Consider the following 15,903-nt stretch of genomic DNA (forward strand, 5'->3'; position numbering starts at 1 on the left):
TGTATTCTTCCTGACAGACATAGCTTCCAGTTTACATACTGAATAATGAAGTAAGTGTGACTTATATGGTACATCAATGAAATTAAATAGATCATATCTCTCTTTATATGCAGACTTTCAGACATTATTCAGTCTTAGAAATGGGTGTCGCCCCTGATGAGCAGCCAAGTCGACTCCACGTTAACCTCATTTTAATTAACATCCATCAATCATGACCTAGAAGCTCAACTCTGAAATATTAATGCATTAGCCAGACCTATAGATAATTACTTGCAGCAGAAATAAAAAGGAAAAGACTGAAGCGTCTGTTGTGGTTTACTTTAATGTTACTGCTCTGCATGGCTCTGCTGCTCAGAGAGTCACAGGCGGTAAAGTGCAAGCTTGTAAACTGTCATGTAAATGCTGCAAAACAGGTTTAAACGTTGAGAGTAAAATATGAAGCTGGCAGGAGGAATGCTCCCCAAGTCACAGTGTGTGCAGTTATGGAAAGTACAGGTTCCAGTCTTGCCTCTCTGTTGAGCACAACCTCTCAGGAGAGTTTTGTTATTGTTTTCAACCTGTAAGGAGGCCCACTGGTTGCATCATGGCTGGGAGTTGTTCTGTAAGACGTTGAAGTTGAGAGAAATCAGATGCACTTCTTCTTACGGATGAGCCAACAGAGACTCCACATGCCAGCAGAAGCAGTTTCTTGTAAGATCCAATGAGCCACTGTGCCACTTGTCTTTTGTAACGATTACATCATTTTCTCTGGGCCATTTCTTTTAAATAAAGAAAAAGAAACACACTAGTCTCACCTCTTATTAAAGCAAGACACGGTGTCACCTAGTGGATCACTGCTGCAAGTACAAAGCTTTGTTTCTCACTCACAGGCTTCTACTTTCTATTTTCTTATTCAGTCAAACTGACCTTTAGGAAGCTCAGTGATGTGTGATGTGAACATGTTTGTCTGTGTGTTGCAGCTATGAAAGCTGATCGTAAGCGTCTAAAAGTGGAGAAAGCAGACTTGGTGAGTCAGATGCAGCAGCTGTACACAACACTGGAAAGCAGAGAGGATCAGCTGAGAGAATTCATACGCAACTACGACCAGCACAGAAAGGTAACCATTTATCAGCATTAACCTGCTGCAGATACATCTTCGCTGGTGTTTACGTCGGCTAGTCTGAAATGTCAGTTCAGGGGATTTTGAAGGAATGTCTCCATTACACATTTTTCTGCCAGGGATCGTTGACAAGTTTATTTTTCAGCTGTAAAATTTCAACCTGTGTGAAACCACTTTTAACATTTTAACCCAGTATAATGTATATGTGTGCAGTTAAGGACATTTTAAAGTTTCTATTAATGTACAGTATTTATCATCAATTCTCTTTCTTTCCAGCTTTATCTATTTGTTTTTTCAGCCTTCAGTTAGAGTTGTCAACTTATGTGTTAGTAACCTTTTGTAAACAGATGTAGCTCTTATATCTACAAATATATTACAGTGATGTATATTCTTACATGTTAAAAACTATTTTGTTATATTATATAAACAAGTAAACAATGACATTAAACTGCAGACAAAACATGACAGCACAAAAACATCTAAGTTTGTTAAACCTTTTATTAAACATTTGAATAGTGTTTATAAATGCTACATCGGTGAACTTAAAGTAAATGAGTACATATCTTGTTCAAAACTCTGAAAATAATCATGATAATAACAATAAAGGACATTTATAATGAATGTTTTTTTTATTTGGAAAAGGGGATAGTTGGGTTGAAATATCGTTATCCAATTTTTTTTTTTAAACTCTTAAATTTTGGCTTAAATACTTCCCATACTGGCATCACTGAAATAATATATCTCTTCTGCCATGTTTGAAAAAGGTGGATCCCTTTTACAACATACCAGTTTAGACATAGAATATAAAATAGAATTTATCTGTGATTTCATTCTCGATCGAAATTTGGAGCTCTTCTAATCAGTCAAAGTGAGTTTGGTGGGTAACCAGGACTGTGTGTGTGATTTCTGCAGGAAAGCGAGGATGCAGTGAAAGCTCTGGCGAAAGAGAAGGACATGCTGGAGAGAGAGAAGTGGGACCTGAGGAGGCAGACCAAAGAAGCCACAGAGCAGGCCAACATCCTGCGTTCTCAGATGGACATGAAGGAGAACAGGATTAAAGAACTGGAGGCCGAGCTCACCATGGTGAGTCACCCTCCCTGCGCGTGGACACAACTGTTGTTGGATTCATTCAAGCACCATAGTGGCAGCTAAACGTCATTATCTGGTGTGCGTGTGAGGCATAAACGCAAACAAGTTGTGGGCTGTGTATTCGTATCAGCTCAAACACATGCAGTAAGCTGCTCTGCTCCCTCTCCTCTCTCCAAGCATTAAGTCTTTCTCCGGGCTGAGGAAGAAATTCATGCCTTTTTTCTGTTTCGGTCCCTCCTAGGTACAGCTGTCAGTCTGTGTGTCATTAATCTCTCTCCTCCCTCGGCAAGTCACAGCCACCCACAGATCCTCACATCAAGCTGCATCACAGATCAGATTTGTTGGCACATCAGTGCCAGAGCGGCATCACTGTCAGATAACCCAACAACAAAACAGAAAATTACATTATTATACTTTCTTCTCTTCTCTTCTCTTCTCTTCTCTTCTCTTCTCTTCTCTTCTCTTCTCTTCTCTTCTCTTCTCTTCTCTTCTCTTCACTTCACTAAATTGATGTCCCCTTTATGGCCTCTCAGAAGACTCCAATATTAAATCATGTGGAAAAACATGAATATGTATGGTTTGAGGGCAAAAAATATGCTGAGATGTTATATTACAATATTTATCTTGCTGCTATTCACTACTTTTTATGGCCAACAATCCCCTGAATAGACCAAAACCAATAATGTCTCATCTTTCAATACATTTTATATACTTAAATACACATTGTAATGATTACACTGGTCAAATATCTAGCTCCAGTGTATAAAAAAACGCTGGGCATTGTATGTTTTTACAAGTATAACTCAAAGAGGAGTAAACAGTCTGTTTGGAAGGATTTTCAGCGTCCTCTTGTGAGGATTTGCAGCAGCAGGTTGGAGTGGACCAGATTGGAACATGTCGCTCAGCAACACAGTGTCTCACTGGTAGTTAAATACAGCAAAAGTATATGGCACAGAGGAACAAGCAGTTAGACTTTGGCTGCATAGTGTAAATAGTTAGTTTCAAGGATCAGTTTATGGTCAGCTTTTTTTTTTATGTCTTCATGTGTTTTTGGGATTTTAAGAAAAATATTGCCAGCTGTATCCTTAAAATATAGAGATTCTACAATTAGTTGAGTTCAAGATGCACAACATTGTATTTGTACATGTATACTGTGTTTATGTGAGCCTATTTAAGGCAAGGAAAGTTATTTACATCAGTTTAAAAAGTGAAAAAAAAAATATTTATCTGTGCTTTACTTTCAGCTGATCCTCAGCTTTTGTTTTTAATGTTTCCCAGGCGAAGCAGTCTCTGGCCACTCTGACTAAAGATGTACCCAAACGGCACTCTGTGGCCATGTCCACAGAGCCTGTGGTGAACGGCAGTCAGGAGTGGGTGATGCAGGCCGACCTGCCGCTCACCGCCGCCATCCGCCAGAGCCAGCAGACCCTCTACCACGGACACGCCACGGACAGACAGGGTAGGTTTTTCTTATCCTCTCTGCCTCGGTGTCTCCAAAATGCTTGGTGTTGCTTTTACGGACTCGGCATACTAACAGAGGGCTCTCCTGGAGGTTTCTCATACTAACTGAGGGAATTTTTGACATGTGTGAATACGTGTGTGTGTGTGTGTGTGTGTGTGTGTGTGTGTGTGTGTGTGTGTGTGTGTGTGTGTGTGTGTGTGTGTGTGAATACGTGTGTGTGTGTGTGTGTGTGTGTGTGTGTGACACCTTCAGCTGTGGTCAGGATCAGCCCCTGCCACTCTCGTCAGCCCTCTGTGATCTCTGACGCCTCTGCAGCTGATGGCGACCGCTCGTCCACACCTAGTGACATCAACTCACCTCGTCACCGGACCCACTCCCTCTGCAATGTAAGAGCTGCCTGGCCCCCTCCATCAAGTAATCACACCTCCACAAACTTCTAGTAGCGCCTCCCTCCCTTCCCTTTCGTCTTCTCCTGCTTGTCCCTCTGTCCTGTGCGCTTGTTGGGTTCTGCCTGCCTGCTCAGTGCTGGTGGTGGAGTTAATATTCACAGTAATATTATGACATTGCAGGAGTTTGACAAGGTGTAGGTCTTGTCGAGTTTGATGAGAAGATTGACAGCAATCTCATTTCCACTGTAAATGTGAAGCTACAGTCAGCAGCTGCTTAGTTGACTGGAAACAGGGCAAACTGTTCAAGCTCAAGTCGAGTTCCTCTTTAGCCTCATCTCATCCATTTCCAAAGTACTCAGCTGGAGGAAAATGCATCTCTTCAGGAGCACAGTGTGATATGTAAACAGAAAACATGTCCTTCAAGGAAAAGTAGAAAGTGCAAGCAGCAAAAAGCATGACTAAACAGGTAGTAACTGGACAGTATAGCCAATCAGATTCATCAGCGTAAAAGACCTCCTACCATGAACATCAAGTCTTTTAGCTTGTTAACATGTCTATATGGTGTTTTTAATATGCTGGAAGACATATCAAAGTAACAGTCGACACCATGGCAAGGCATTTCCACCTTAAAACCGCAGCGTTTTGATGACAGTCTCAAAAACGTGCATTAACAATACCAGAATTTTATAGGCAACAATCCTAAAAGACCAATCCTGTCAACTTGCAGGTTGAGCTTTCTGGTTATTTTTCTTCTGCAGCCTCAGTTTCTAGTTGTAACATGTACGGCGCAGTCACTCCAGTTTTACAACATGCCATTGTATAGTGTAGAGTAGTTTCACTGTGCAGAGCCATGGATTAGCTGGGAGCTCCAGCTGCAGCGAGCAGGGAGAGGTGGATGGAGAAAGAGGCAGAGACTTCATAGATCCAGCCTTCCTAGAGGAAGCACCGGTGTAGTGTTACTGTACATCTGAGCCAGGAAGGGATTATTTTCATGGAAAACCCTTCTAAGTATGTAACTTTGATAAACAGGGATGAGTATTTAGAGATTAAATCAACAACCGGATAGGGACTTCAAGGCAGATGGCTGTGTTTTAAAGTTCAAAAGCTGCAGGTGTGGATGGCAGCAGAGACGTGAGGAGCCTGACAGCATTAGGGAAGAAGCTCTGCAGTCTGGATGGAAGAATTTGGATAATGCAGTATCATCAACCAAAAGGTACTGGAGACAAGGGGATTGTAGTAGTGGTCTGAGGGGTTATGCACAGAGACAATGTGCTGAAAAAGTGCTTCGATAGAGGGAAGAGGCACCAGTGATGTGCTGAGCTGCGATGAAAACTCCCTGTAGGACTGTGCAGTCTGCAGTGCTACAGTCAACTTACCACAGTGATGGAGTTTTTTAGCACAACATCTATGATGCCGCTGTAGAAAGGAGGAAGGATGGAGAGTTCTCTGGCTGTCACAGCTGTCTATCGTAAAGTGACAAAATCCATCCATCAACACCTCTAAATTTTTCAGAATTAAACCTTTTGTGTCAATTGTTACATCTGATGAAAAACTGAAAAGCAAAAATGCCAAGTTATGGTGCTACGACTAGCCACCCTGTGGAGACTCCAAGAAGTTACTGCAACCTGCCAATGAGCATAACCCCATATTAAACCACATTTTGTTTTAGGGGTTTTTTTTGCTCTGATTAAACAACCAAGATGTAACTTATCAGTTAGAGAGCTTTAGAGGTTCCAGTGACACATTTTGCTACTTTTGGACTAAACCAGTGGCAGCTGCTGCAGCCTGTATATGCAGCCTCTTATTTACTGTAGACATGAAAGTATCAATCTTCTCTTCTAACTCTCATCAAGCAAGCAAATAAAGTCATAAAATGTGAACCTGCAGTGTGACTTCAGCACAGCTGATTAACCTGAGCTCACTGTCTGCTCTGACTGTTCAGTCTATGGAGGACTTGGAGGACCAGAAGCGTAAGAAGAAGAAGGAGAAGATGACTCTGGGATCGCTATCGCGGGTGTTCGCTCGGGGAAAGCAGCGCAAGTCACTGGACCCCGGCTTGTTTGATGGTACAGCCACCCCTGATTATTACATAGAGGAGGATGCCGACTGGTGATGCTGAGTGTGCAAGCATGTGTGAGTGTGTTCAGTTTGTGTGGATATCCACCTGGCTTTAACTGTGTGTGAAGACTGTTCTGTTTTAAGGGTTTGTCTGGAGGGAGGAGGGGGTTGGATTTTCATTAAAAGCCTAAAAGAGACTGCTATCCCCATAAATGTACAGTATATTACCCTCAAATTGTATGTTTGTAAATTAGATATATATTTATAGTTGTACATGTATGCATATGTATATATGTTTACATGCATATAAATATATATATGGGGTTATTACTATGTGTAGACATGTTTATGCTGTATTATCCTCTAAATGTCTTAATGTTTTATGTTTTTTATAACTGGAGACTTGAAGGACTGCTGTTCATATGTACATAGGAGCTATTGTGAAACTAGTGTTTTACTGTAAATGTCATTTGGTTTTTGTTACTTTACAGTTGCTTTTATCACGCTTTGCGACATTAATTTCTGAGTTTTTTTCTTATTCCCAGTCTTTCAGGCCCGTTTCTCACGACCAAAGAGGAGATACAACCTGATTGACTTAAAACCAATTTTTATTGGAGTTTGAAATTGTGTTTCTTCAAAATTGCTTGTTGATTTGAAAAAGATTTTGAGACATTTTGCTAATACAGGATTGTCATCATGTTCGTATAAACGCTGGCTCACAGTGTCTGCTGAAATTTATTTACAACACTGTGGGCAGCAGGGAGCGAGGTTTCCTTTTTACGATGAAAATAATGTTCTCGCTTACTATAATCAACGACTGGCCGACGTGGCCTCTAGAGTCGCTCTTCCATACAAAATGCAATTTCACAGATCTCAATACGCAACCCAAAAAAATGACCAGCGGTGCATATCACGGCACACCTCTCGCCTGCTGTCAAACACATGTGCAAGTGCCAAAGGTTTAACACGCATCTTTGAATACTGGACGTATCATTCTGTCACTGTTAGCACTAGCCTCGTAACATTGTTTTTGTCTGACTCATTTCTTACTGAGAGCTATCTAACATGTGCCAATATGAGACGAAGGAATGTGCATTAAACACATGCATGATCCCTCTGTGTTGCTTTGATTAGACATTCATTCATTGCCAATCAAATTAATAATCTCCACAATCCTGTGTTGCTTCTATGCTGCCCCTCCCCTTTTACCAAGTTATCTTTCCTTGCATTATGAATGCATGGTCCTCCCTACACCCTTTTGAATTTTTTGTTTTTGTTTGATTGTTTTAGTTTTTTTTTTTGGTTGCTGTTTTTGTTTTGCGTTACGTAGAAATACCTCCTCATTTCTTGCAAATGTGGCTCTAATAAATCTGTTAAATGCTTTGTAATTTAGAAAATGTTGCATAAAAGAGTAAATCTATTGAAGTATTTTATTTAAAAAAAAAATATGAGACAAACCAGAGGTTACTTCAAATATTTATCTGCTGCAGCTGTTGCAGCCAGATGTTGAGGAGGCTTTAGCATTTTCAAAATGACATATAATTGAAATGAAAACTTATTTTAAAAATAAAACTAGTAACTGAACACATCCTATGTGGTACTTTTCTGTTCCATGAGTAATCTTGTTCTTGTGTCCCAGTCTAACATGTCTCTCCCTCTCCTCCTGCCATTTCTAATGGCAACTCTCTCCTGCCAGTGAGTAACTCCTCATCTGTGATTACCAGCTGTCTGTTCCTGCACTCTGGGGATTATTCATATCACTCATGTCCATTGGAAAATACAAGTTTGTGTCATTGTTTTTTGAAAACTCCCGGTAGAAAGATGGTATAATTTGCATGCAGCATTTTTGTCGGCATGCGGAGACGAATCAGATAAACAGGCAGAGTTCATCCTGGATTCGTCGGTTCAGTCTGAATCAGTGTTTCTTGTCTTTAAAATAGGCGGGTCATGGGTAGAAGCATGATGTTTTATGAATAATCCCTGTGTCTCTAATACATTATCCTAATGGTCTTAAGTCCCCTCATAATCATCAGATAGTTACTAGTATTTTGTAGCGCCTTCACTAAACATTGGAGTTTTAGAACTGCGAGAGATTTAGATGCACTCAGCCATGTAGTTTCATCACTTTTTTGGTTAATAAAATAAACCTTGTTAGCTTTTTGAATACAGAACAATTCATTCCAAAGCACTGAAAGAGCATTTCCAGTGAAACATTCTAGCACCATCTAGTGGCTTGATGGATCTCACAGTGCAAAGGAAAAAGTGAGAAAAGCACATTTCTGTACTTGATATACAAAAAACACTTTAGTGTAGATCCAAATTGTTACTGTGTATTGTTACACATCAAGATGGAGGTGTATTTTTTCCTCTAACCCCTCTTTGCTGTCAGCTTGTCTCCAGATGAGTCATTTTTTTTTCATTTCCATATCCCTCTGACCCTAAACCTCTTCCTGTATGCCACACCATAACGTCTCCTGACCAATCCAGACTCTGACAGCCTCACACAGCAAAGCCTGTCTGATGGAGAGGAGCAGCTGGACCGCCTCCAGCAGGCGGAGCTCACTCGAAACACATGCATGTCGCTGTGGAGGGCAGGTGCAGTCCAGGCCTGGCTGGAGGTTGTCATGGGAATGCCCATGTACATCCGAGCCTGCTCTGAAAACGTCAAAAGTGGCAAGGTATGCCTTTGGTAAAAGCGGCTCCTTTGCTGTTTGTTTGCCGTTTGCATGAAAGTGGCATATGATGTGAACAGATGGGTTTCAGGTGCTGTTTTTGTTTGACAAAGAACTGGATTACTGCTCTTTAGGTGCTGCTAGGTCTGACAGATGAGGACTTAGAGCTGGGTCTGGGCATCAGTAATCCAATCCATCGCAGGAAAGTAAGACTGGCCATTGAGGATTACAGGAGAGCTGAAGGTGACCAGGGGTAAGTAAGAGCCAAAAACAATAAAGTATATGTATACTTATAAAAGTAGGATTAAAATTACTAATCAGCAGCAGTGTACTATAACTGAAAGCAGTTTCTCAAGTACAGTACATAAGTACAATTTTGAAGTACTTGTATTTATTGTAGTTGGATTTTAAGCTTCTTAATTTTCCACAATAATGTAGAGGAAATCATTGTACATTTGAGTCCACTACATTTACACTATTAGGCAGCTTCAGTTACTTTGCAGATTACCAGTGAAATAGACAACACAAGATGAACTTATACGATGAATAGTTTTACCTTAAGCTACCCAAAGGTATATAAAATAGTTTCAGGTCCCTCTTAACCATCTGCAACAATAAAATCCTACTTACACATTAACAATAATGGCATAATATATAACAGTCTAAGAGTCAGGTGTCATTTTGACATTTTTACTTGATTTACTCACTTTTACAAAATGTTTTAAATGCTGGACTTTTAAGTGCTGCTTAAAAAATATCTAAAATCTTCTTCCACTACTGCTGATTGGTGTCCGATCATCTCCTAGATTATCAAAAGCGTCAGAGTTGGACCATCACTGGGTTGCAACATCGTGGCTGAGCGACGTTGGGCTGCCTCAATACTCCCAAACCTTCCAGACTCACTTAGTGGACGGACGAGTGCTGAACTCTCTGAGCCGCAGAGACCTGGAGCGACACCTCAACATCGGCGACCAGTTCCACCAGACTAGTTTACTTCTGGCAATCCAGCTCCTGCAGATGGTCAGCTTTGACAAAGAGGTCAGACTGCAGATCATTTCACAATAGATGAATGAGTCGCGTTTACTCAGCTGCACTGGCAAAAACTGCATGTGATTTCCATTACTGTCCACTACAGCCTGAGGCACACGGAAGCTCACGGTGCTGCATTAACTCAGCAGGCCCCTCATCCTCCCCTGATTTCTGACTGTGTTTTCATTGGCCCCTGCCACATTAGTGCTCGCACTGTTACCCGTGTGTGTCGTGTTTTCAAAGGCCCTGCAGGCACGACGGACAAAATGTGAGCACCAGAACTGGGACCCCATTGTTTGGACATGTCACCGAGTGATGAAGTGGATCAGAGACATCGACCTCAAGGTGGGTGGGGCGGTCAGGGATGGTATTCCCCTCTGAACTGGGGTTTTCTATGCCAGACTGGAACCAGATACCACAAAGTATGAGTTTTTAGGACTCCCTCAGAAATAATGATAGCTTTGTTGCCTCACACTGCTGACAGAAGAACAGAAGAAAAACTGTGGTGTGTACACAGTAACGGGGAAAAGACCACACAACATGAGTGTTTTTCTGCGTCTGTAGTTACAATGAGTAATATTTTGCTGTTCTACAGTCTTCGGTATCCTATAACTTGGATTTTTGACCAGCATGTAGAAATGGAAACTAAAACACGTTTTATGTCCCACAAAGAGAAACACTAAATCATTTCTGTTTTTTAAAAGCTTTGTCATGGTACGCCTGTAATTGCTTTCAAATTTAGCTTTTGGACCAAGGCAAGACATTTTTAGCAGGCCTGTGCATAGAGTTACTCTCCTCAGCTGCGACTGTAACTCTGATCTTCTGTCTCTCTGTTTTGTTTTAGGAGTTTGCAGAAAATCTTCAGGGTAAAGGGATTCATGGTGCAGTGATTGCTATGGACCAGTCCTTTGATACGGACGCCATGGCCAAAGCTCTGGGGATCCCCAGCAACAAACACATGCTGCATCGACACCTGTATGAAGAGATGAAATCCCTCGCTGTCACTCTCTGGTAGGCTGAAAACAGTCCAACCCTCATCTGAGACTTCCCCATTACACTTTTTCTCAGTCGCTTTGGTACATTTCTCAAATCATCCTCGACATTTGCAAAACAGTAAGTGCATTTCTCAAAACAATTTGTACAAATAGCAGAACACCATGGATTATCTGCAAAGTTCAAAATCCTCAGTTCATCTCTCAAAAGTAAATATCTGTGTCAATGAACATGTCAGTGGCATCAGAATGACCAGTCCTGGTGTCATTGTGTGGATAGAACAGTCAGATTGCTGAGTCCTGTTGTCATTATAGCAGTGTTCTCTGGAGGAATGATCTTAGACTTAGACTTAGACAGACTTTATTGATCCACAAGGGAAATTTTGTTGTCACAGTAGCTCAGAACGGTAATCTTAAATAGACCAGAACAGCAATAGAATTATAATTACAAAATAGAAGAATTTGGAATAATATTAGGAATTTACAATATGGAACAGGTAGCTATAATGCAGTGCCAGTTTACACACGATGGAAACTATGGCTAAAGTTTGGATGACAGTTATTGTAAATTGTAAGTTACACCTTAGTGTATGTGGGAGATTGACTGCAAGAGACTGGACAAGATTCACATTTACACTTTTACTGTTTGTGTTGTAATTTGACAGACCATGTCATTGTGATACAGAAAGGAAAACAGCGCTGCATAGCACAAAGAAAAAAAAACAAAAAACAAAAGTAGAAATGGGAACATAGAACAATCTCCTGAGGGAAAACTGTACATGTAGCTGTAGGAATTCCAGTGCAGTCTTCCTACACCTCCTGATGTTCCTATCTGTTGGGCCACAAATTCTCATCCACGTCATAAATATCTTCTCCTGCATCTTTGAGTGATTTCAGAAAACCCAAACCCTTCACACATTTCCCTTCGTTAGAGAAAGTCAAGATTCACCTGGGAGCAATTTACCAAGTCAGGACAGATTTAGAAAAAAAAAAAGTCTAATGGAAATTTATAGAATATATTTGACATATTATGACAACATGTTCAACCATTTTGCATGTAAAGACTGATGGGATGAACTCATGCCTAAATGTTGTGGGGGGTGAGACTATTCAACAGAGATCCATTACAATACATCTTATCAACATGACATAAGCAGCTGATAATGTAGGAAACAGCAGAGAATTGTACAGAATCATTTGCATGGATGAACCAAAGCAGTTGCAACTTGCTTTTTTGATGTGCACAAGTGACACAATGATGTGAAGATTGAACAAGTAGTTTGGAGAATTTCAATTCTGAACTGTGAAATGGACCAAAGCGACTGAGAAAAACTGTAATAAATTGCCACAGTTAATTTTGTTAGATGTTAAAAATATACCCAATGTAGTTCAGTTTAATCAGAAACATAAATAAATGACTAAGAATGTTTTGTGTTTCCAGTAATGCCGAGCAGAGCACTGAGATCATTGGTTCTTCTTCACCTGTGGCTGTTAACCGCTTTACTGATGAGAGGGTGTCTATGATAAGATCAGGAAAGGTACGGTTTCATTTCATAATCACTGGAACATTAAAGACTGAAATACACTTTACCGTACAAACGTTTCAGGAACTTTGGACCTGTGCGATCTTATTGATCACGCTGTCATTCCACAGCTTGACCGAAACATAGAACCAGAGTCATAAAGAAAATTCTTCAGTGATAAGAAGAACAACATGTTCCGTCACACATGATGCAGAGGCAGCATAAATAAAAAATTTTAAAAAATTCACAAATACTGGTGCTGTTTTGAAAAAGCAAACTGTGCTCATAGCACATATTAATTAACTTTATTAATGGCATTATTTCTGAAAGCATTCTGACTTTGCTTTTAGTGCTACAACCTTTTACTCAACACTATGTTGTGTGAGTGGGCAACAATTAAAACCTTTAACTTCACATTTGTATAAATATCGTTCTTCAGCTGTGTATATTTTTATTATTATAAATATTAATTCTCATATATTTTGCAATAAATGTGTGCGGATGTGTGTGTGCAGGTGTGTATTTGTGTATATATATATTTATGTGTGGTTTTACACACATACATGTATATACTGAAAATATTGCTTACGCTCTATTTTGAATCATTTTTGTTTTTGTTTCTTACCAGTCTGATGGTAAATTTTGCAACAAATTTTCATTCAAACGTGCACTAGCCAGTGAGTGTTCTGTTTGACCATAAAAGTGACTATTCTATTCTATTCTATTCTATTCTATTCTATTCTATTCTATTCTATTCTATTCTATTCTATTCTATTCTATATATACAGATTCTTGCATATAACATTACATAAAACTGCAAAATGTGCTGCACACCTTTATGTTTGTTTTTATACTGAACTCCATTTTACCCATCTTGATGTTGACAACTACCTTATTTTGCAAACTACAATTAACAAATCATAAATAGTTATGGGATATGTGTTTTAAAAATCCATAACATGATAAGATGTGTTGTAAAGAACTATCTTAGTGGCGCATGACACATGGAAGGAGCCCTTAATGTCAACTGAGATGATAAGAAGAGATTATTTGACTTAGTGACACTGTTTAAGAAGTTGTTGAACTGCTGTTGTTGTTTTTTGCTTTATTGGAAAGCAGACAGAAGAGAGCTGACAAGAAATTAGAGATGAACGTTGATAAAATGCACCAATGGCTCCTAGTTGGATTTGAACTGAGAATGCTGAGATAACATGGTCACAATAAACACTTCAGGATGTTCCTATTTGGTGGATTTTAGTTTTTGTCATCAGATAAAGTTGAAGGGCAGGTTTTAATCTTAACACCAGCCCTGATTTCTGCCTTTGTGCTTTTCCAGAGTCCACTGAGGTTGCGCGCCAACAGCCAGTCAGTGGAGCGAAGTCTGGGCTTCCACGGAAGCTGCAGCTCTTTGCCCAGAGAGGCCAAAGTGCAGGCTGTTCCCCGCACCAAAGGTAGCCCCATGCACACCTTCAAGAGTGTTGAAATCACCAACGTGTGAACCAGTTTACACTGTCAATGTACCATAGCTGTTTACTACTGAGAGAAACCTACGCTCAGCAAAGCTGGACTTTAAAGAAGTCGTCTTAAAGGGATACACCACTTAAAATGTATTCATTCAAACATAGTTTTATTTTGACAAATGTTACAATATCATCCTCTGAAGAGAAACAAAAAAAATTTGACCTGATGAAACTGTTGTAAACATGAAGAAGAAGATGATTTTATGACTAGTCAGTCTTTGATGTGTGTTTTTTAAACTAAATGTTCAAAATGACTTTTATATATTATCAAAAGAATAATATCATAGAACAGAAAGCTTAAGAATAACATAAAAAATAACTGAAGTGAGTCCTCCTTTGATGCCTTATATCAAATAGATCTCATCGTATATTATCTTTACGGGACTGTTCTCTGTATTTATTTGCAAAGTTATTTTTAACATGTTTCTTTTGCTGCACATGTAAGTAAATGAAGAATTATGTTAAAAAAAAGTATAGAAAAAAGTCATTTTAATAATATGTTTTCATAGTAGAGACAAATATCAACCAGGTCCACGTTCTTCCTACAGCTGAAGAATCAGTGAGAATGTTGATGATTTGAGTTGTAGCATTTCACCGTTTTAATTTCAACAACAACAACAACAAATCCTTAAGCATAAACCTGCAAACATGCAAATGTACTGACAGCCAGAGTGTGACAAAGATGTTTTAAATGTACCTACTACTACTAAAACTCTTCAGTGATACAGCACAAAGTTTATAGATACATGATAAATGCTTGCAACTAACTTTCAGATATGTTGATTTCAATGAAAGAATGTTAATATAATTCATATTTTAGATGAGAACATGCTGAATATTTAAAAAAACACTATGATCTATAGGGGTAAAATGTATTTATTTTCTGATAAAAATGTAACTATGCTTAGTGTATACGTGTGAAAATATAAAACTAAATAAACATTTGTACAGTAAAAAGTATCAGAACAAATTTAGTTTACAGTAGTTTGGGTAGCCAAGGAGACACAACCTAAACTAACAGGATTTCACTGTTGAAAGACCAGCAGAACCTCAACATATGGCATTTAATTTGGCATTAAAATGAGAATTAAATGATCATTTGAACATTAAAATGTATCGAATGCTTAATTTCAGCAATCATTTTGCAGAAAATTATTAACCCAAATGAGTCTTAGTCTTAAGTCTTAAAAATCACTTGTTTCGCCAAAGGGGAAAATCCCACTAAACAACACTAGCGCTTAGTGTGAACACAATGGAAACACTGTGAGACTCACCATAGAAGGGCAGTAAAATGCAAGAACACACATAAAACGCAACTTATGGCCGTAAAGCTATTGCCCCAGTGAACCTGGTTTCAATTTTCTACTCCTTTTGCCTTTTTTTTGAAGTTAAACTGTATTGTTAATAATGATAACTCCACTGAGGATTAACAAATAAACCCACAACTTCTTTTAAAGAACCAAATTAGCCTGAAGACAATAAACCAGATTACTGCAGCCTGATAACAGCATGTTAGCCTGAATTAGTTCAGCCACACTTGAAGAACTGGGTCGTGACCTGTGTCACGTCTTCGGTTCTTCATTAATAGATGATGAATTACGTGAGGTTAATAAATTGCTAATATTATAGAGAGGTACAACTTTTATGAAACAGCAGCTTGTAGCACAAGACAATCCTCACTTTTGACAGCTGGTACAATCCATCTTCAGTATTCAGTTAGTTTAAAAGATCTACTGTGGTTTTTACTTGGAGGAAGATGATAATAGAATTTTACTTACAGAAAGGATCATATGTGATTTATATATACATATATATATATATATGTGTGTGTGTGTGTGTGCGTGTGTGTGAATATATATATGTATATATATATACATACATATATATATATATATATATATATATATATATATATATATATATATATATATATATATATATATATATATATATATATATATATATATATATATATATATATATATATATACGTAAAGTAGTTACTATTGGGTTATGAAAGTGATAATGTCTAAAAGTGAATGGTCTCCATATGTTTCTACTGTTAAAGTC

The 15,903-nt window shown here is 38.8% G+C and overlaps 2 protein-coding genes across 4 annotated transcripts in view; both read left to right on the top strand.

Annotated features, from left to right (window-relative positions):
• LOC111588010 (kazrin-like) overlaps positions 1-8,724 on the top strand; it is a 117,675-nt gene extending 108,951 nt beyond the window's left edge. The window contains exons 7-11 of one of the 3 annotated variants that reach the window (XR_008601634.1): positions 960-1,096; positions 2,012-2,182; positions 3,467-3,647; positions 5,982-6,105; positions 8,585-8,724. Coding sequence is in view for 2 of the 3 variants with exons in the window: in XM_023298106.3 (XP_023153874.3) it covers positions 960-1,096; positions 2,012-2,182; positions 3,467-3,647; positions 3,903-4,036; positions 5,982-6,152 (794 nt within the window). In the remaining variant the exon portion in view is untranslated. Of the gene's footprint in view, positions 1-959; positions 1,097-2,011; positions 2,183-3,466; positions 3,648-3,902; positions 4,037-5,981; positions 7,686-8,584 lie in introns of those variants that run through there. The other 2 variants (XM_023298106.3, XM_023298107.3) reach the window with 2 other exon arrangements.
• A 1,089-nt stretch (positions 8,725-9,813) lies between these two features.
• On the top strand, positions 9,814-14,775 carry LOC111588011 (kazrin-A-like). Its single transcript, XM_023298108.3, has 4 exons — positions 9,814-10,143; positions 10,643-10,809; positions 12,232-12,328; positions 13,650-14,775. Exons 1-4 carry the CDS (start codon positions 10,114-10,116, stop codon positions 13,809-13,811), a joined length of 456 nt encoding a protein of 151 aa, XP_023153876.1. The 5' UTR covers positions 9,814-10,113; the 3' UTR covers positions 13,812-14,775.
• Positions 14,776-15,903: the final 1,128 nt, after the last annotated feature.

Source organism: Amphiprion ocellaris, chromosome 5 (genome assembly GCF_022539595.1).
Source record: "Amphiprion ocellaris isolate individual 3 ecotype Okinawa chromosome 5, ASM2253959v1, whole genome shotgun sequence".
In the NCBI taxonomy this organism is placed as follows: Eukaryota; Metazoa; Chordata; class Actinopteri; family Pomacentridae; genus Amphiprion; species Amphiprion ocellaris.